This window comes from Mobula hypostoma, chromosome 5, assembly GCF_963921235.1.
Source record: "Mobula hypostoma chromosome 5, sMobHyp1.1, whole genome shotgun sequence".
Classification (NCBI taxonomy): Eukaryota; Metazoa; Chordata; class Chondrichthyes; order Myliobatiformes; family Myliobatidae; genus Mobula; species Mobula hypostoma.
In genome coordinates this window covers 186,998,806-187,021,339 of record NC_086101.1, presented here as the reverse complement: position 1 = coordinate 187,021,339, position 22,534 = coordinate 186,998,806, and the positions used below count along the sequence as shown (strand labels likewise).

The following is a 22,534-nucleotide window of genomic DNA, read 5'->3' as shown; positions in this document are numbered from 1 at the left end:
AGGGTCTCGTTACCTCGGGTGGCGTGTGTCCGTCTTAGCGAACCTGTCCCCTTTTTATCCCCCTGCTGGGATATCGCCTGTCCATCACTTCAAACAGTTCAGGGTTCAAAGGGGGGAGCCGCTCCAGACAGCTCTCCCTCCCACATCCCTTCATTACACATCTCCAGACGCTGCTCCATTGTTCCTTATCTCTCCTTCCCCTGAGGGCAGGTGGTAGACCAACTGCTGATGCCACTGATGCTAGCCCAGGCCAGCAAAACATCTTAATTTTATGTTTATTCTCGTAACACAGCAACCTGGGTTTCCTGCCTTTGCCTGTAAGGAGTTTGTACATTCTCCCTGTAACCACATGGGTTTCCTCCAGGTGCTCTGGGCTCCTCCCACAGTCCAAAGATGCACTGTTTGGTAGGTGAATTGGTCGTTGTAAATTATCCTGTGATTAGGCTGGGATTAAATCGGGAGATTGCTCGGTGGCTTGAAGGGCCAGAAGAGGCTGTACTGTGTTGTTGCTCAATAAATAAATAAAAATAAAACAAGGTTGGTTTAGAGTCAAAAGAAATAGAAGAATTTGCATTGCTCTAGTAGGATGGCAACATCCCACATAGAATGTACACCACAGAACAGTACACTTGATCTACACCTCTATCAAGTCACCTCTCATCCTCCCTTGCTCCAAAGAAAAACGTCCTAGCTAGCACAACGCAGTGAAAAGCTTGTCTTGCATACTGTTCATAGAGATCACATAATTCCACACTGCATTGAAAAGAGCAGATTGATTACAATAATAGTGAGGAGACCTGTAGGGCAGCGGTCCCCAACCACCAGGCTGCAGACCGGTACTGGGCCACAAAGCATGAGCTACTGGGCTGCGAAGAAACCTTTCCTCATTCCCTGTCACGCCCACTGTTGAGCCATTACGCATGCAAGGTCATTACCCGCGCGTTATCCATGTCAGTGCGGGAAGGAGATCAACTCCTCGAGCTTGCAAATGACGACGGGCTGAAAAGTATGTTTGACATAACATCTCTGCCGGCATTCTGCATCAAAGTCAAGGCTAAATATCCTGAGATAGCCGCGAAAGCACTGAAAACGTTGCTTCCATTATCAACATATCTCTGCAAAGTGAGGTTTTCTGCAATGAATGCAACGAAAACTAAATTGTGGAATAGACTGAACATAAGGAACCCCCTTCGAGTGTTGCTGTCTCCCATCACCGTCTTGTTGCAGGGAAATAAGCCCAGGGCTCCCACTGATTCAGCGATATTGGTGTGTTGCAATTATTTTATATGTTCATACGGGGAAAATATGTGCTGTGTGTTTAATATCCAACCGTTACTTAAAATGTTATGATGCTATTGACTTATAAGTGACATACTCTATAACCATATAACAATTACAGCACGGAAACAGGCCATCTCTGCCCTGCTAGTTCATGCCGAACTCTTACTCTCACCTAGTCCCACCGACCTGCACTCAGCCCATAACCCTCCATTCCTTTCCTGTCCATATACCGATCCAATTTTTCTTCAAATGATAATATCGAACCTGCCTCTACCACTTCTACTGAAAGTTCGTTCAACACTTACTTCAAGCTCCCCTGATAATTGACTTAGCACTATATTCATGCGAGGAAAATATGCGCTATGTGTTTAATATTAAATTTGTTAGATAAACCATTTTAGAAACGAAATTGAGTGTATTAGCCACTTATCACCTATATTCTGGTCGTGATTAACACCCCCCCCCCCAAGAACAGAATCGCCAAAAACAATTTGTAGAAGAGAAAAATCAGCACGTACATGCATGCACACTGATGCCTGTGCAAGGCTTCATGGTCGTTGTAGTCTTTCTCGGGGTAAACACAACATATGTCACTGCTACTCTTGTCCGTTGGCAACCCTACCCCCACCCCCGGTCGGCCGGTCCGCAAGAATATTGTCAATATTAAACTGGTCCGCAGTGCAAAAGAAGTTGGGGACCCCTGCTGTAGGGAGCTGCTTGCAAGGTGTCACCACACTCCAGCGCCCTATTGCAGCAATCTTCTATTATTTTATGTTTCCATTTATTGCTCAATATGCATTGGCAGTCTGTTATTTGTGTCTGCATCACTGGTGTGGAAAGTCCTTCCTTCTCAGTTCTTGTGTATCTTGTTGGCCCAATGTACCTTTGTAAGAATGAGGCCATTAACCTTCCTGTTTCTACAAGTATTTTAATGGCTCAGCCTGGCTTGCATCTGTTTGTGAATGTTCCCAGAACCATTCACCAGTTGATATCGTTGCGTTTTAAAGATTTTAATGATTAGCTTTATTTGCCACATGTATACCGAAACATGCAGTGGAATGTGTTGCCTGTGCCAATGACTGATACAGTCTGAAGATTTTGCTGGGGCAGCTCACAAGTATTGCCACGCTTCCTGTGCCAACATAGCATACTAACCTTAACCTGTACATCTTTGGAATGTGGGAGGAAACTGGAGCACCTGGAGGAAACCTGAAGGTCATGGGGCCGAGAATGTATAAACTCCTTACAGACGGCAGTGGGAATTGAACCCAGGTTGTTGGTTACGCTAACTGCTATGCCACCACGATGCCTGTCATGTTCTCTGTCTGACTGACCTCTTCCTCAGCCTAGTTAGCATGTATCAATAACAAACCAGTTACCAATATCATCGTCACCATAACCTATATTTATTTATCTTTCATTGTTAAACAAGCAAGTGGAGACTATTAGAGGCTCTAGATCAAGTTCTCTTTGGAGTGCTTTTGCTTTGGCTTGCATGGTGGAGTGGTAAGGAGGGGGTCAGTGCTTCTGCTGCTACAAGTGGGGGAGGGAGAAGGGGAGGATCGATGCTCCTGCCACTACTTGTGCGTGGGAGGCAGGGGGTTGCTTTGGGATTCTGATGTTTCTATTATTCATTCTTTGGGGTTTCTTGTTTTGCAGATGTCTGTGAAGAGTAGGAATTTCAGGTTGTATACCACAAACTGTACACTATCTCATATTAAACTGAACCATTAATCTGCCCTATGCTGTTCCACCACTAATAGAGAGAACCACAGAAATATATGACACAGTACAAAGGAGGAATATATGCCAGTTGCATGATACAATCAAGAGTTAAAGTTGTGTAAGGTCCTGGTAACAGAGGTTGCCAAACAAGGAACAGCTGAGCCCATATCCTTCTATGTGTTCATGGCAGCATTTTATGGTACTTGCTGTTGTATAATTCTTCAGAAGCATGGAGCAATATTTTATAGAGAGTCATAGCAAGACACACAAAAACAGGCTCTTCACCCCCACAGAGTCTGCACTGACCCTCAACCACTCATTTACACTAATTCTACATTAATCCCAATTTTTCTCACCATTTTTCCATCTACTTGTAAAAGACATTTGGACAAAGTATAAAGGCAAGAGATTCTACAGATGCTGCAAATCCAGTGCAAGACAAACAAAATGCTAGAAGAACTCAGCAGGTCTATCAGCACCCATGCAGAGCCATAAACAGTTGATGTTACAGCCAGAAACACCCATTTTCCCATGCTTTGTTCATATCTCTGTAAACCTTTCCTATCTTTGCATTTGTCCAAGTCTCTTTTAAAGTTGATTATGCGTCTGTGTCAACCAGTTCTTCTGGCAACTCATTCCTTACACAGACCACACTCGAGTGGAAAAGATGCCCTTTGGGCTCCTATAAATTCTTCCCCTCTCACCTTAAACCTTATACCCTCTAGTTTTGATTCTCCAATCCTGGGGAAAAAGACATTGTGCATTGACCCTATCTATGCCACTCATGATCTTATACACCTCCATAAAATCACTCCTTATTCTCCTCTGCTCCAGAGAGACCTGCTCAATCTCTCTCAATAATTCAGCCTCTCAAGTCCCAGCAAAATCCTCATAATGTTCCTCTGCACTACTTACAGCGTAATGGATTCTTTGCTATTGCAGGATGGCCAAAATTGATCAAAATACTCAAAATGTGGCCTCATTAACACCTTATACAACTCTGACTCTATGGGTGCAGGTCAATGGGACTAGGCAGATTAATGGTTCAGCACAGGCTAGTTGGGCTGAAGGGCCTATTTCTGTGCTGTCGTGTTCAATGACTACAACTTCCCAACCTTTACACTCAATGTACTGACTGATCTTTCCTTGGATTTGAACCCTATTAGTCATGGTAACAGTCTACCATTCGTTTCCAATTCCCTCTTCCTTTTTAATCAGTAAATTGGTTTATTATTGTCACATGTACTGAAGTACAGTGAGATGCTTTGTCTTGCATGCCATCCATACAGATCATTTCATTACAACAGTACACTGAGGTTGTACAAGAGAAAACAAAGAAAACAAGACAGCGGCTATATTTCATTAGGAGTTTGAGAAGATTTTGGATGTCACCAAAAACTTCTACAGATGTATTCATGAAGAGCATTCTAACTGGCTGCATCTCCATCTGGTTAGCGGGGCTGGGGCTCTGCCACCAACCCCTGACTATGAAATTCCTCCTCACCTCTGTTCTAATGGGACATCCTTCTATTCTGAGGCTGTACCTTCTGGACCTAAACTCCCCCACCAAAGGAAACATCCTCTCAACATCCATTCTATTTAGGCCTTTCAATATTGGATAGGATTCAATAATATCCCCCATTATTCTTTTGAATTTCAGTGTGTAGAGGACAACAGCTATCAAGTGGTTCTCAGGCATTAACCCTTTCATTCCCAGGATAATTCTTGTAAACCTCCTCTGGTCCTTCTCCAATGCTAGAGTGAGTACACTGTTCCTACCTGTAGATCTGTAATGTTCCACCCAGGCTTTATAGCTGTGTTTAATTCCTTCCATCTGAGCTTTCACCTTCACTTGGGCACTGCCACACTTCTGCAGAAACTTGTCCAGAGTCTTCAGCCCTTTCTCCAAGTCCTGAGCAATTTCCTTCCCAACAGTCTCTTGAACTGAGCCCCATTGCTCCCTGGCCGCCTTCTCCTTCTCCTCCATCTTCTTTTGCTTCTGGGCCTCAATAATGAGCTCAGCTCTTTTCTTTGGCTTTGTGGAGAATTTAGAAAAGGAGGGCTGTTACAGGCCAGACGGCAACGTTTCACGCGCTGGGATGTTGGGGTCAGAGTTGAAAGTGGGAATGTCGGGGAAATAACTCTGACACAGAGGAGGGGAAAGGCGGGTAGGGGTGTGACTATCATCTTTATTAATCCTGGGTCAGAAAGACCCTGGTAATGTGTGATAACGAGTGTGTGTGTGTGTGTGTGTGTATATATATACATGCACACATGTATGAATATCTGTGTGCATGTGTGTATCTCTGTACGTAAATATATGTGTGTGTGTGTGTGCGCACGTGTCTGTCTGTCTGCACCTGTATGTGGAGGAGTGGTGGAGTTCAGACCAGCAGAATGGCTGACCTGCAGTGGAGTTCAGACCAGCAGAGAGGCTGACCAGAGGTGGAGTTCAGACCAACAGAGGATCTGACCAGAGGTGGAGTTCAGACCAGCAGAGAGGCTGACCAGAGGTGGAGTTCAGGCCAACAGAGGGAATGACCAGAGGTGGTGCAGACCAACAGAGAGACTGCTGGAGTACAGACCCACACTGAAACACTCTGCCATGCTTACCCCAGATTTCTTGCTTTTCTCCTTGCCATGTCCTGCGTGGGACTTTGACGGGCTGTCAGCTGCCTCTGCATGACCACTGACAACTGTTAACGCTGCATTCTCCTCAAGTGACTCTGCATAAAGTCTCTCAAACACAACCAGCTTTTGTTGCTTTCTTAATGTTGACTTCCTCTCCCATGGATCTTTGGGAATTCAAGAGCAGGAGGTAAGTGAACAAGAAATCTTTGCAAGTTCTCATCTTCTGGAAGTGCATTAGACCTACAGTCATACTGCACAGATAGAGGCCCCCCAGCTTTTGGGAAAGGGATGTTTTGGAAAAGCATGGGCTTATTAATGACAGTCAAATGCCTTTGTGCAGGGCCGGTCATGTCTTATGAACTGAGTTTTTTGAGGAATTGATGAGGGAATGGGAGTGGATATTATCCATATGAACTTTAGCAAGGCATGTGACAAGGTCCCTCGATGTAGGCTGATCCAAGAATACGATGCATAGAGATGGTAGTTTGGATTGGATGAGAGGATAGTGGTGGAGAAGTGTTTCTCTGATTGGAGATCTGTGATCAGTGTGTTCTCCAGGGATCAGTGCTTGGACCTCTTGTTTGTGACATGCTTTCAGTGGCTACTTTATTAGGTACACCTGCTCATTAATGCAAATATCTCATCAGCCTATCATGTGTCAGCAACTCAATGTGTAAAAGCATGCAGACATGGTCAAGAGGTTCTATTGTTGTTCAGACCATACATCAGAATGGGGAAGAAACATGATCTAAGTGACTTTGACCATAGAATGATTGCAGGTGCCAGACAGGGTGGCTTGAGTATCTCAGAAGCTGCTGATTCGCTAGGATTTTCACACACACAATAGTCCCTAGAGTTTACAGTGAATGGTGCAAGAAACAAAGACATCCAGTGACCAGCAGTTCTGTGGGAGAAAATACCTTGTTAATGAGGGAGGTCAGAGAATGGGCAGACTGGTTCAAACTGACAGGAAACAACAGTAATTCAAATAACCACGTGTTACAACAGTGACATGTAGAAGAGCATCTCTGAGCGCACAACACATTGAACCTTGAAGTGGATGGACTACAGCAGCAGAAGACCACAGACAGGAGGTACCTAATAAAGTGGCCACTGAGTGTGTATGCATGTGTGTAATTGGGTGGTGAGCCGGAAGGGCTTGTTACTGTGCAGTATCTCTAAAGAAATAGAAAATAAAATCTCACCAATGGCAACTAAGTTACCAGTTAAGCTAGTCCTATTAACATGTTTGGCCCATAGCCCTCTAAACCTTTGCTATTGATATACCTGTGTTAGTGCCATAATCGTACCTGCTTCCTTCCTTCCTATGGCAGGTTATTACCTATACCCACCACACTCTGTGTGAAAAAGTTGCCTCTGAGGCCCCTTTTAAATCATTCCCCTCTCACTTTAAACCCACACCTTCTAGGTTTGGACTCCCCACTCCTGGGGAAATATCATAATTATATAAACATATCTAAGTCACCACTCAGTCTCATGGGCTCCAGTAAATACATTTTCAGTCTATCCAGTCTCTCCTTTAAACTCAAACCCCAGTGATTTCTCTAACTTCCAGGAATCTCTCCCCCCGCCCCCGATCCCCTGCCTCCCTTACCCTTTCATAGGAAAGTATAGCACAGAAACAGGCCCTTTGGCCCATCTAGCCCATGCAGAACTATTTAAACTGCATACTCCCTTTGAAAAGCACCGGGACCATAGCCCTCCATACCCCTACCATCCATGTCCCTATCCAACCTTCTCTTAAACATTGAAATCAGGCTCGCATGCACCTCTTGCACTGGCAGCTCATTCCACACTCTCACGACCCTCTGAGTGAAGAAGTTTCCGCTCATGTTCCCCTTGACCTTTTCACCTTTCACACTTAACCCATGACTCTAGCTATAGTCTCACCCAGCCTGAGTGGAACAAGCTGGATTATATTTACCCTACCTGTACTACATTGTGATTTTTCCTCCTATTCCCCATTCCAGTAACTTACTCATTCTTTCTCTTCTCCTTTCCCATCCTCACTGTCACCTCTCATCTCCCTCTGGTTCCCCACTCCTCTTCCTTCAATGACCCACCTTCCTCTCCTACCAGATCCCTTCTTCTTCAGCCAGCCCTTTGCCTTTTCCACCTATCACTCTCAGCTTCTCATATCATCCCCCCCACCCCACCCCAACCCACTCACCATCCCCCTCACCTGGTCTCACCTATCACCTTGAACTCTCTTCTCCCATTCTGATGGCCCCTGCCCCTTCATGACCCACCCATTATCTCCCTCTCTTGCCCCTCCCCCTTCCCTTTCTTCCATGATCCACTCTCCTCTCCTATAAGGTTCCTTCTTCTTTAGCCTCTTATCTCTTCAACCTATCACACCCAGCTTCTCACTTAATCCCCTCTCACCCACCCATCCGCCTTCCCCCTCACCTGATCTCACCAATCACCTTCCAGCTTGTGCTCCTACCCTTCCCCCTACCTTCTTATTCAGACTTCTGTTCCCTTCCTTTCCAGTCCTGATGAAAGATTTTGGCCCAAACCATTGACTCTTTATTCCCCTCCATAGATGATGCTGGACCTGCTGACTACAGAACAAAAGATTTCTCTGTATCTTGGCTCATGTGACAATAATAAACCAGTTATCAATGAATAATTACATCCAAGTACTTTAGCCATTTTACCTGATGGAAGCTTATGCGTTCTGTCAAGCCATGTCTCCAACAAGGGCTTTCTTGAATGCCAATGTAAGACCTCATCAAACTCTCTGAGCTTCAACAGCGATGCAACACTGGGGTCCTCACTAGGGATTAACGAGAGCAATTAACAAAAACCAAGATATATGGCCATTCAGCCCATCAAGTCTGTTCTATCATTCCATTATGACTGATTTATTATCCCTCTGAACCCCATTCTCCTGCTTTCTCCCCGTAGCCTTTGTTGCTCTTACTAATCTAGAACCTATTCACCTTCCCTTTAAATATACCCAATGACTTGGCCTCCACGGCGGCCTGTGGCAATGAATTCCACAGATTCACCACCCTCTGGCTAAGGAGATTCCTTCTCATCTCTGTTCGAAAGGATGTCCCTCTATTCTGAGCCTGTGCCCTCTGAACCGAGACTTACCCATGAAAGGAATCTTTCTCACCACATCCACTCTATCTATCTAGACTTCTCAACATTCAGTAGGGTTCAATGAGACCCCCCCCCCATTCTTCTGAACTCCAGTGAATACAAGCCCAAAGCCATCAGACGCTCCTCATACATTAACCCTTTCATTCCCAGAACCATTCTTGTGAACCTCCTCTGGACCAATAAAGATCTAACCACAAGAGATAATTGATGCTGTCACTAATGTTTTACATACCTGTGAAGTTGAGGCATTTCTTCAAGCATTTTGCCAAGGTATTCTTCCACCAGTTCAGAGGTCACTGGGATTAAACCAATGGGAGGAATCCCTTGCTCCTTATGGGCTGTGCAAACAAAAGTTTTGAATTAGAGACCTACACTCCGAGAAGCATGGAATAAAGAGTCTCCACATCTCTCACTCATCACTGAACAAGCTCCCTGACGCAGCACCATAGTGAAGCAGTTAGCTGAAGCTATTACAGTGCCAGTGACCCAGGTTCAATTCCTACCACTGTCTGTAAGGAGTTTGTACGTTCTCCCTGGGACTGCGCGAGTTTCTTCCTGGCGCTCTGTTTTGGTCCCACATTCCGAAAGGCTTGCGGGTTGGGAGGTTAATTGGTAATATGGGTGTAATTGGGAAGCGTGAGCTCGTTGAAGCGAAAGGGACTGTAACCGTACTGTATCTCTAAATGAAATCCTTGGAGGTAGAGAATTCCAAAGATTCACTGCATTCTTTTTATTGATGCACGACAGAAAGCATCCTATCCGAATGCACTATGCCTTGACATGATAACTGCTCTGCATGGAACCACAAGAATCTGTAGAGAGCCGTGGGCACCACTCAGACCATCTCGGATACCACCCTCCAGCCCATGGACTCTGTCCACACTTCCCTCCTTCTCAGGACAACAGCTGACATATTCCAAGACCCTCTCACCTTGGTCATTCTCTCTTCTCCCCCCTCCCTGTTGGGCAGAAGACGCAAGAAGGTTGGCTGATGAGATATGTGCATTAATGAGCAGGTGTACAGGAGTGCCTTATAAAGTGGCCACTGAGTGCATATGTGACACTGATCTCTCTCTCTCTCTCTCTCTCTCTCTCTCTCACTCACTCACTCACACACACACACACACACACACACACACAATGTATATACAGTTTGTTCATTATGTGCCGTGTCATATGACATAGGCGATCATTGTCTTTTTACAGAAGTGGTTTGCCATTGCCTCCTTCTGGGCAGTGTCTTTACAAGATGAGTGACCCCAGCCATTATCAATGCTCTTCAGAGATTGTCTGCCTGGCATCAGTGGTCACATAACCAGGACTTGTGATATGCACCAGCTGCTCATACGACAATCCACCACCAGCTCCATGGCTTCACGTGACCCTGATCGTGGGCTAAGCAGGTGCTCCACCTTGCCCAAGGGTAAACAGTCAACATAATCAATGACCTTCTCACCCTGGTCATTATCTCTTCTCCCCCTCCCTGTTGGGCAGAAGATACAAGAAGATTGGCTGATGAGATATTTGTGTTAATGGGCAAGTGTACAGTTGTACCAAATAAAGTAGCCACTGAGAGCATGTCACAAACAAAAGGTCCCAGCACTGATCCCTGGAGAACACACTGATCACAGATCTCCAGCCAGTCAGACAAACACTTCTCCACCACTATCCTCTCATCCAAGCCAATGTTGATTCCAATGTACCTTCACCAACCATTTCACTCTTTTCTATCTTATAAGAATCTATATCTTACTCTGGATCAGCCTTCATCGAGGGACCTTGTCAAGTGCCTTGCTGAAGTCCATATGGATAACAACCACTCCCCTTCCCTCAGCAATTAGCTTCATCAGCTCATCAAAGAACTCAGTTCATGAGATATGACCTGTCCTGCACAATGCCATTTGACTGTCATTAATGAGAGCTTGAGCCTGAAGTTTAAGGACACCTTCTGCCCCGCCGTTTTAAAGCTACAGAGTGGTCTCGTCATATGATGAGATGCACTCTTGACCTTTCAGTGTACAATGTACCTTGTTGTAGGCTTGTGCCTTACTGTCTGCCTGCACTGCACTTTCTCTGTAACTGTAACACTTTATTCTGCATTCAGCATAGAAACAAGCCCTTCAGCCCACTTTGTCTTTGCCAAACCCAATCCCAAATAAAATCTCTTTTGCCAGAAGAATCCAAACCTCCCATTCGTTTCATAGTCAAACAGAGTCTTAAATGCTTCCATTCTAACTGGCAGCCCATTCCAGGCAACTAACATTCTCTGTGTATATAACCTACCCTGCACATCTCCTTTGCGTTTTTCTCCTTTCAACACATGCCACTGATAATAAACCTGATTCTGATTAAGTACATTGGTAGTATTTCCTAAACTCAACAGATTCTGCAGATGCTGGCAATCCAGAGTGACACACACAAAGTGCTGGAAGAACTCAGCAGGTCAGGCAGCATCTTCTCCTTCTTCGTGGGCCCTTAGCTCCCAGTGGAGCATGGACCATTGATGATCTCCCACCTCCATCGTCCTCTGTTCTGAGCCGGTTACTCGAGGGTGGACCAGGAGTGTCCCCATCATCGGCTGTGCAGGATACCGATGACTTTCCCTGCACTATGTCATGTGCTCATTCGATGATGAGCCTCTTCTCACAAAGCCGATGGTATGGTTGGAGTTCATCAATGTTTCTGTCATCCATTGTATCCACTGTACAGGGGATTGGCCTATACAGCTTCACCAGCGCTTTGTTGGCCAGCCTTACCCGTTTCCACCTCTCACGACAGGGATGCAGGAAGCACCAGAGAGGCATTCTGTAGTGATCAATAAACCAACTGTTTGGAAGCAAATGTCTTTCCCTGAGGTGCCGGGGCTGGGTGTGTCTGTACCTGTGCTACCGCCCCCCCCAGTCCCTGGCATCCTTTCTCTGCTACCAGTCCCACATCCCTCCCATGGCGCTCCACCCTCGCCATTCCCAGCATCTCTTACTCCCACCAGATTTACCAACTCACTCTCCGCTCCACGTTGACAAATACAGTACTGTGCAAAAGTCTTAGGCATCCTAGCTACATACATGTGTGCCTTAGACTTTTGCACAGAGTACTGTAAGTTACAACAAATAAATAAATAGTGTGAAAAGATTATTAGTGAGGTAGTGTTCATGGGCCATTCAGAAATCTGATGGCAGAGGGGAACAAGCTGTTCCTAAAACACTGAGGTCGGTCAACAGGTAAATTTAGTTATTGTATATTAAATTTACAAGTTCAATATTATTGGGAAATTTAATATAACTATATTTACCAGTTTACTAACCCAATGGTTTAGGGCAATATTGCACCAATTTACCAGTTTACCGATCTTTTTGGCCATCGTCACTAATCCCAGTTTGCCCACTTAGTCCATATCCTTCTACACTATACCTTGGTTATTGAAGCGACTCTCTAAATGTCTCTTACACACAGTAACTGGAGGTACCTGGTGCTGTGGTGTCAGCTGACAGCAGAAGTAGCCCAGGAGGACATGTCACTGGAAAAGCAGCTCCAACATCGAAAGCAGGAGAAATCGTGGTTATGGCCTCCCAGATGCTTTGGTACTCTGTCCCGACTATTTCTCCCAGCCGCAGCTCTGACCCTGTTGAACAGCAGGAGCCGCAAAATGGAGATTACACTGGAGTGGGACCACGCTCCTCCACACTCTGAACAACCAGACCCCCACCACTCTAACAGAAAATGGCATCAGTGGTAAGTAGAGTTGTAAAGAGAGATTTTGCCACATTACCCTTAATAAATCTAAGCACAGAGTACAGGAGTTGGATGTTATGCTGAAGCTGTACAAGACATTGATGAGGCCTAATTAGGAGTATTGTGTACAGTTCTGTGTATAAAAAAAACTACCTCTGACATTCCAAAAGACTTTCTACCAATCACCTTAAAATTATGCCCCCTCCTGTAAGCCATCTCCCCCCTGGGAAAAAGTCTAGAACATTAGAACACTAGAACACCATAGCACAGTACAGGCCCTTTGGCCCTCCATGTTGTGCCAATCCATATATTCCTAAAAAAAAAGTACTAAACCTACACTACCCCTAACCCTCTATTTTTCTTTCATCCATGTGCCTGTCCAAGAGGCTCCTAATGTTTTAGCCTCCACCACCACCCCTGGCAAGTCATTCCAGGCACCCACAACCCTTTGTGTAAAAAAACCCTGATGTCTCCCCTAAACTTCCCATCCTTAACTTTGTACATATGCCCTCGGTATTTGCTATTCGTGCCCTGGGAATCAGGTACTGGCTATCCACCCTATCTATGCCTCTCATAATCTTGTAGACCTCTATCAAGTCCCCTCTCATCCTTCTACGCTCCAAAGAGAAAAGACCCAGCTCTGCTAACCTTGCCTCATAAGACTTGTTTTCCAATCCAGGCAACATCCTGGTAAGTCTCCTCTGCACCCTCTCCATAGCTTCCACATCCTTTCTATAATGAGGTGACCAGAAATGAACACAATACTCTAAGTCTGGTCTCATCAGAGATTTGTAGAGTTGCAACATGACCTCTCCAGTCTTGAACTCAATCCCCCTAGTAATGAAGCCTAGTATCCCATAGGCCTTCTTAACTATCCTATCAACCTGTGCAGCGACATTGAGGGATGTATGGAGTTGACCCATGGTCCCTCTGTTCGTCCACACTCTGAAGTAACTGACCATTAACCCTGTACTCAGCCTTCTGGATTGTCCTTACAAAATGCATCACCTCACACTTATCCAGATTGAACTCCATCTGCCACTTTTCTGCCCAACTCTGCATCCTGTGTATATCCTCTTATAACCTTCGACAACCTACAGCTCCATCCACAACTCCTCCAGTCTTCATGTCATCCGCAAACTTACTCTTCCATCCTCCCGCGTCTTCATCCAGGTTGCTTATAAAAATCACAAAGAGCAGGGGTCCCAGGACAGATCCTTGCGGCACTCCACTAGTCACTGACCTCCAGGCAGAATACTCTCTGATAGATGTCTCTGGCCATCCACCCCATCCATGCCTCTTATTATCTTGTACACCTCTATCAAAGCACATCTCATCCTGCTCCACTCCAAAGGAAAAAGCCCTAGCTTACTCAACGTATCCTCATAGGAAAATAAAAGTGACGTGGAATCTTTTACACCCAGGTTCAGTTTGAAGTCTCACTGAGAAAAGGCACCTCTGACTCTGCAGCACTCCCTCACACAGGAATGTGTTGACAAATTGTGTACTTGGATGAGACTTGAACTCACCACCTTCTGAGTCAAGAGACAAAAAAACTACTGTCTGTGGCAAACTCAACTCCGCTGAGTGCAGCTCAGATATTTTCTGGTTAAGAAGGGCTGCCGTTTCTACATTTACCTGCACCAGGTGGCCGTTCAGAGCAGATCTTTGCCACACTTTTAAAGAGATGCTCGTCACTCAGGTCAGTCAAATATGTCATGTCGACCAGCCAGTTTCGGGTGGCACCCAGTTTCCTCAGCACCAGGAATTCCGTCATCCTCCTCTGTGGGAAGGAAAGAGAATTCCTGTCAATTGTCTGGATCGGGAATGTGCTGTGTGAAGAAATGGAAGGGTAAACTATGCTGAGGGAACTTGTGATTCTGGTTCTACTGAAAGATTATCTTAGCATCCTGAACACAAAGACAAGCCACTAAAGCTTGTGAAAATATAAGGCCTACATTCTGGGGAGTTTGCTACCAACTTCAGATAAAGGAAGAGATAGTGTTGGGTCTTCTGACTTGTACACTTTGCACTTACTGTGTGTGGCCACTTTATTAGGTGCACCTGTGCACCTGTTCATTAATGCAAATATCTAATCAGCCAATCATGTAGCAGCACTCCATGCATAGAAGCATGCAGACGTGGTCAAGAGTTTCTGTTGTTGTTCAGAACGAACATCAGAATGGAGAACAAATATAATCTAAGTAACTTTGACCGCGAAATGATTTTTGGTGCCTGACAGGGTGGTTTGAGTACCCCAGAAACTGCTGATCTCCTGGGATTTTCAGGCACAACAGTCTCTAGAGTTTACAGAGAATGTTGCAAAAAAACAAAATTAAACATCTAGTAAGCAGTAGTTTGGTGGGCGAAAACCACTCATTAGTAAGACAGGTCAGGAGAATGTCCAGACTGGTTCAAGCTGACAGGAAGGTGACAGTAACTCAAATAACCATGCATTACAACCGTGGTGTGTCAAAGAGTACTTCTGAAGGCACAACACATTGAACCTTGAAATGGATGGACTACAGAAGACCATGAATATTCACTCAGTACAACTTTACTAGCTACTCCTAATCAAGAGGCCACTGAGCATATATTATATCAAGTCCCAAAAGCCTGATGGGAGGTACCCCAGACAACTGAGAAATGCAAGTGATGAGATTTCTAAGAACTTGACCAAAATCTTCATGTTTTCTTCAGTTACAGACGTGATATTGGAGGATTGAAGTATTAAAGTATTGAATGTTCCGTTGATTAAGAATGGAGATAGGGATAATCCTGGAGCCATTGTTCTGTGAATTTCTTGTCAATGGTAGGGAACCTACAGGAGAGGATTCTTAGGGACAGGATTTCTGTGAATTTTCAGAGCCATTGCTCTTAGCAAGGGGGCAAGTCAGGTCTAACTAAGCTGACAGTATTTTTCAAGGAGGTCATGAAGGTCTGTTTTCTGGACAATAAGGACGTGACTAATCATTTTTATTAGTGGAATCAGAACCAATCAGGGAATCCAGAAAAGAATTGCACAGGCACTTGAGGGGAAAAATAATAATTTACTTTACTTTGCTTTGGGACAAAGGTAAAATTGATGAAACAGAAATGATGGAACAAATTGCCTCTTTCTGTGCTGTGACAGGCCTACAATCTCATGAGAGTATGGGAGGCGTTCCCAAGCAGAGACCTTGAGGCAATTAACACTAATATGCTTTAGAAGACCTTGACCCTGCACTTCTCTGAATGGGGACATTGCTTTGTTGTCCACCCCTCAGCCAGTGATGTTGACGTGGGATCAAACATCACTGTTCATCTTCCATCATCTCCCCAGTTGCATGATCCAATGAGAAGGCAATGGAAGGCTGTGTCGAGAGGTGAGGTAAAATAAGAGAGAAAAAAAGATGGAAGCTACTGGTGTCTCACAGGAAGCATGGGTGTAACAGCCAATCACATCACTCTATGGAATATAACAACCAATCAGAGATGGCTTTGAGGTGAAATAGCCAACCCAAGCCAATTGTGAGATTTAATGGCCAAACAGAGCCAGCAATGGGGTATAGCAGCCAATCAGAGATAACAATGAGATAAAACAGTCAGTCAGACAAAACTCTGACATAGAAAAAAAGAGCCAGCTGTAGGGTATAATAAATACAAAATACTCTGCAGATGCTGGGGTCAAAGCAACACCCACAACACACTGGAGGAACTCAGCAGGTTGGGTAGCATCACTCTGCCCCTTCCCCCAGCTGCCTATCACCGCCCGCATGGTTCCGCCTCCTTCTACTACCCATTGTGTTTTCCCCTATTCCTTCTTCACCTTTCCTGCCTCTCACCTCCCTGCCTCCCCTCCCCCACCCTTTATCTTTCCCCTTACTGGTTTTTCACCTGGAACCTACCAGCCTTCTCTTTCCCACTCTCCCCCACCTTCTTTATAGGGCCTCTGCCCCTTCCCTCTTCAGTCCTGACGAAGGGTTCCGGCCCGAAACGTTGACTGATCGTTTCCACGGATGCTGCCCGACCTGCTGAGTTCCTCCAGCGTGTTGTGAGTGTAGGGTATAATAGCCAACCAGAACCAGCTCTGTGGTATAAGAGCCAATAAGAGGCATCTGTGGAGTATAACAGCCAATGACAGCCAGCTCTGGTGTCACAGAGCCAATCTGGACCAGCAGTGGGATGTATCTATATGAGCCAGTTGTGCCAATGGCCTTTTCTGTTCTCTATTGGTCACCAGTCTCTATGCTTACCAGTCGTAGGAATGACATGGCTGATTTTTGCCACTTGGCCTTGATCTTGAGAGCCCTTTGAGCCAATGGAAGGTTGCAGAGGAGAGCCACGTGTAGGCAGTACATTCGGCAGAGCTCCTTTGCTCCCTGCACCGACACTTCTTCAGGATCCTCCTGCTTAAATATGCACCAAATCAGAATTGTAAGAACTGACATTCAAGTAAACATTTGAAGCAAATATCACTCCACCCTAAAAAACAACAATGAATCAGAACTGGGAGTCTCTGTTGTGTCATGAAAGTTGCTGACTTGTGGCAGCAGTACAGAGCAATACATTACAATAATTACTTCAAGTTACAATAATAAGTCAATTGTGCAAAAGAGGAAAAGTTGAATGAAAATTGCCTCCTCTCTCAAGTGAGCCTTCCTGGAACTTGTGGTAGATATTTAAATTCATGAAGTATTCTTGTACAGAAATAGGCCCTCTGGCTCAACTCAGCCATGCAAGTTACCACACCTGCGTTTACTAATCTCAATTGTTTGTACTTGGCCAGTATCACACTAAACATTTCCTGTCCAAATGTCTTTAATCAATGTAATTACACCTGCCTTACCACTTCCTTAGGAAGCTCATTCCACTATCCTCAGTGTGATGAAGTTGCTCTTTGAATCTTTCCCTTCTCGTAAACCTATGGGATCCAAGGGGACTTTGCTTTGTGGATCCAGAATTGGTTTGCCCACAGAAAGCAAAGAGTGCTTGTAGGTGGGTCATATTCTGCATGGAGGTTGGTGACCAGGGGTCAAGCCTCTCAGTCCAGGCAACGTTCAAAGTAAATGTATTATCAAAGTAACTTAACAGTACTGATAAAAAGTATTCACCACCCCGCCCCCCAGAAGTTTTCATATTGTATTGTTTTACAACATCGAATCACAGTGGATTTAATTTGCACAAAATGCTGAGGAACTCAGCAGGCCAGGCAGCATCTACAGAAAAAAGTACAGGCTGAAACTCTTTGGCAGGACTGGAGAAAAAAAGCTAAGGAGTAGATTCAAAAGTTGGGGAAGGGGAGAGAGAAACACCAGGTGATAGGTGAACCTTGGAGGGGGAGGGATGAAGTAAAGAGCTGGAAAGATGATTGGTGAAAGAGACAGAAGGCCATGGAAGAAAGAAAAGAGGGGGGCACGGGGGGAGAGGATTACCAGAGAGAGGGATGGGCAAGCAAGGAGATAAGGTGAGGGAGGGAAAAGGGGATGGGAAATGATGAAGGTGAGGGGGAGGGGGTGGGAATCATTATCGGAAGTTTGAAAAATCGATGTTCATGCCATCAGGTTAGAGGCTACCCAATGCTGACTGTACTTTTTTCAAAAGCTGCTGCCCGACCTGCTGAGTTCCTCCAGCATTTTATGTGTGTTGCTTGGATTTCCAGCATCTGCAGATTTTTTCATTTGTGAATTTAACTTGGCTTTTTTTTGACTCTGATCAACAGAAAAAGATTGCTCCACCAGCATAGCTGATTCATTATCCCTCTCAACCCCATTCTTCTTTCTTATCCCTGTAAACTCTTGCACCCTGACTCATCAAGAACCTATCAAGCTCTGCTTTAAATGTACCCAATAACTTGGCCTCCAAAGCCATCTGTGGCAGTGAATTCCACAGATTCATTACTCTGGCTAAAGAAACTCCTCCTCATCCCTGTTCTAAATGGATGTCCCTCTATTCCAAGAGTCTCTTAAATGTCCCTAATGAACCCACCTCCACTACCACATGGCAATTCATTCCGTGCTTACTAACCCATCCGTCCTTGGAATGTGGGAGGAAACCAGAGAACCCAGTGAAAACCCACGTGGTTGTGGGGAGAAGGACAAACTCTTTACAGATCGTGGTGGGACTTGAACCCAGATCACTAATGCTTAAAGATCTAAGCTAACAGCTACGCAGATTTGCCATCCCCATTCATGAGAACTCATGGGTTTGTGGACCATTCAGAGATCTGATGTCAGGGGAAGAAGTTGTTCCTAAAACAGTGCAGGTCTTTGAGCCCCTGTTCCTCCTCCCTGATGATAGTAACACAAAGAAGACATGAGCCAAAGAAGTGGACAGACTTCATACTCTGGTGTGTTGTATCCACTGCAGGGACACTCCAGATGAGCTACCAGTGTTCGTGGCTGCCAGCGAAGCTAAGAAAGGCTGCTCATTGGTCCAGATGGGAGACAATCTGTTCTGCTCCGTTAAGTAAGTACGCTTGTTTCTGCAGTGAAAGCTGAGGCACAAGACAATTGCCAGACCAGCTGTTATATATCCAAAGCCTGGGTGAAGGAGCCAGAGGAGAGTGCAAACCCCGCCATGGGAGCTGAGGTTTCAAATCTCACCAATTAAATAAAACACTGTTTTCAGTGAGAGAGGCTGTGAAAACATCACTATCATTAAATGCTCATTCCACCCACTAACAAAATCATTAGACATAGGAGCAGAATTAGAATATTCAGCCCATCAAGTCTGCTCCACCATTCCATCATGTTCAACCCCATTCTCCTACCTTCTCCCCATAATCGTTGAGACCCTGATGAATCAAGAACCTGTCAACCTCCACTTTAAATAAACCCAATGACTTGGCTTAACCCTGCTCGTGTCTTGTGGTGTTATTTGGGGAGGGACCTGGACTGTTGACGTTTCGGATCGAGACCCCTCAGCTGGACTGGAATCGTACTGAATTTCTTCTTAATGAAATCCATGTACATTCCATTAACTGCACCTCCCTCATCAATGCACTTCGACACATTCCATCAAAATGATAAACGAGGTCTTCCCCTACCAGAGCCATGCTGACTATCTTTGATTATTACTTTTTGCCAACAGTAGATTAATCTGTCCATTAGAATTTTTGTTTCCATAACCTCCACTTGTTTCATTGTCATCTAAACTGACACCAGGTATTATCCAGCCTTGATAACTGAGTTTGGTCTCAGGTTGTTCAGTGGTGGGATTTGAACCCTGGTTCCCCGGGTCATTAAGCTTCTCCTCTGGACAACCGGCCAGTGAAAGGTAGGTCCAGGACAATATCAAAGTAAAGTTAATTATCAAAGTACATATATGTCATGGAAAACCGACAAAGGGCAGTGGGCACCGCCCTGTCCATCACAGGTTTAGCCTTTCCCAACTCTGAGCACATATATGAGCTGCACTGTCGCAGGAAAGCACCATCAGAGACCTTCACTATCCAGACCACCACCTTGATGGTAGCAATGAGAAAAGGGCATGGCCTGGGTGATGGAGCTGGCTGATTTTACAATTGTCGGATTTCTGTCACAGTATGTGGACAGGCCGACCGGGGGAATGCCATACTAGATCTAGTACTAGGTAATGAACCGGGTCAGGTCACAGATCTCTCAGTGGGTGAGCATCTGGGGGACAGTGACCACTGCTCCCTGGCCTTTAGCATTATCATGGAAAAGGATAGAATCAGAGAGGACGGGAAAACTTTTAATTGGGGAAAGGCAAATTATGAGGCTATAAGGCGAGAACTTGTGGGTGTGAATTGGGATGATGTTTTTGCAGGGAAATGTACTATGGACATGTGGTTGATGTTTAGAGATCTCTTGCGGGATGTTAGGGATAAATTTGTCCCGGTGAGGAAGATAAAGAACGGTAGGGAACCATGGGTGACAAGTGAGGTGGAAAATCTAGTCAGGTGGAAGAAGGCCACATACATGAGGTTTAGGAAGCAAGGATCAGATGGGTCTATTGAGGAATATAGGGAAGCAAAGGAGCTTAAGAAGGGGCTGAGAAGAGCAAGAAGGGGGCATGAGAAGGCCTTGGCGAGTAGGGTAAAGGAAAACCCCAAGGCATTCTTCAATTATGTGAAGAAAAAAGGATGACAGGAGTGAAGGTAGGACCGATTAGAGATAAAGGTGGGAAGATGTGCCTGGAGGCTGTGGAAGTGAGTGAGGTCCTCAATGAATACTTCTCTTCGGTATTCACCAATGAGAGGGACCTTGATGATGGTGAGGACAATATGAGTGAGGTTGATGTTCTGGAGCATGTTGATATTAAGGGACAGGAGGTGTTGGAGTTGTTAAAATACATTAGGACAGATAAGTCCCCGGGGCCTGACGGAATATTCCCCAGGCTGCTCCACGAGGCGAGAGAAGAGATTGCTGAGACTCTGGCCAGGATCTTTATGTCCTCGTTGTCCATGGGAATGGTACCGGAGGATTGGAGGGAGGCGAATGTTGTCCCCTTGTTCAAAAAAGGTAGTAGGGATAATCCAGGTAATTATAGACCAGTGAGCCTTACGTCTGTGGTGGGAAAGCTGGTGGAAAAGATTCTTAGAGATAGGATCTATAGACATTTAGAGAATCATGGTCTGATCAGGGACAGTCAGCATAGCTTTGTGAAGGGCAGATCGTGTCTAACAAGCCTGATAGAGTTCTTTGAGGAGGTGACCAGGCATATAGATGAGGGTAGTGCAGCAGATGTGATCTATATGGATTTTAGTAAGGCATTTGACAAGGTTCCACACGGTAGGCTTATTCAGAAAGTTAGAAGGCATGGGATCCAGGGAAGTTTGGCCAGGTGGATTCAGAATTGGCTTGCCTGCAGAAGGCAGAGGGTGGTGGTGGAGGGAGTACATTCAGATTGGAGGATTGTGACTAGTGGTGTCCCACAAGGATCTGTTCTGGGACCTCTACTTTTCGTGATTTTTATTAACGACCTGGATGTGGGGGTAAAAGGGTGGGTTGGCAAGTTTGCAGACGACACAAAGGTTGGTGGCGTTGTAGATAGTGTAGAGGATTATCAAAGATTGCAGAGAGACATTGATAGGATGCAGAAGTGGGCTGAGAAGTGGCAGATGGAGTTCAACCCGGAGAAGTGTGAGGTGGTACACTTTGGAAGGACAAACTCCAAGGCAGAGTACAAAGTAAATGGCAGGATACTTGGCAGTGTGGAGGAGCAGAGGGATCTGGGGGTACATGTCCACAGATCCCTGAAAGTTGCCTCACAGGTGGATAGGGTAGTTAAGAAAGCTTATGGGGTGTTAGCTTTCATAAGTCGAGGAATAGAGATTAAGAGTCGCGATGTAATGATGCAGCTCTATAAAACTCTGGTTAGGCCACACTTCGGAGTATTGTGTCCCGTTCTGGTCACCTCACTATAGGAAGGATGTGGAAGCATTGGAAAGGGTACAGAGGAGATTTACCAGGATGCTGCCTGGTTTAGAGAGTATGGATTATGATCAGAGATTAAGGGAGCTAGGGCTTTACTCTTTGGAGAGAAGGAGGATGAGAGGAGACATGATAGAGGTGTACAAGATAATAAGAGGAATAGAGTGGATAGCCAGCGCCTCTTCCCCAGGGCACCACTGTTCAATACAAGAGGACATGGCTTTAAGGTAAGGGGTGGGAAGTTCAAGGGAGATATTAGAGGAAGGTTTTTTACTCAGAGAATGGTTGGTGCGTGGAATGCACTGCCAGAGTCAGTGGTGGAGGCAGGTACACTAGTGAAGTTTAAGAGACTACTAGACAGGTATATGGAGGAATTTAAGGTAGGGGCTTATATGGGAGGCAGGATTTGAGGGTCAGCACAACATTGTGGGCCGAAGGGCCTGTACTGTGCTGTACTATTCTATGTTCTATGTTCTGTTGTTTGCAGCTTTTTTCTGATCCTGTTCAGTGGCCCCTCCATGCCAGACGGTGGTGCAGCCAGTTAGAATACTCTCCAGGGTATGGGGCGTGCCAAATTCAGGCAAATGAGACCAGCTCAGGTACTCATATTGGTCGGCATGGACAAGGGGCTGTTTCTGTGGTTAAATTTAGAGTTG

The 22,534-nt window shown here is 45.4% G+C and overlaps 1 protein-coding gene across 3 annotated transcripts in view; it reads right to left on the bottom strand.

The window, feature by feature from the left end:
- Positions 1-22,534, bottom strand: part of LOC134347212 (probable ATP-dependent RNA helicase DDX60) — a 172,994-nt gene that overhangs the window by 121,426 nt on the left and 29,034 nt on the right. For 2 of the 3 annotated variants that reach the window (XM_063049505.1, XM_063049507.1), the window contains exons 7-13: positions 16,737-16,892; positions 14,140-14,284; positions 12,236-12,391; positions 9,002-9,107; positions 8,319-8,437; positions 5,620-5,801; positions 4,786-5,041 (exon numbers count right to left, since the gene is read on the bottom strand). In XM_063049505.1, the coding sequence (XP_062905575.1) occupies positions 4,786-5,041; positions 5,620-5,801; positions 8,319-8,437; positions 9,002-9,107; positions 12,236-12,391; positions 14,140-14,284; positions 16,737-16,892 (1,120 nt within the window). The remainder of the gene's footprint in view (positions 1-4,785; positions 5,042-5,619; positions 5,802-8,318; positions 8,438-9,001; positions 9,108-12,235; positions 12,392-14,139; positions 14,285-16,736; positions 16,893-22,534) is intronic. The other variant, XM_063049506.1, reaches the window with a different exon arrangement.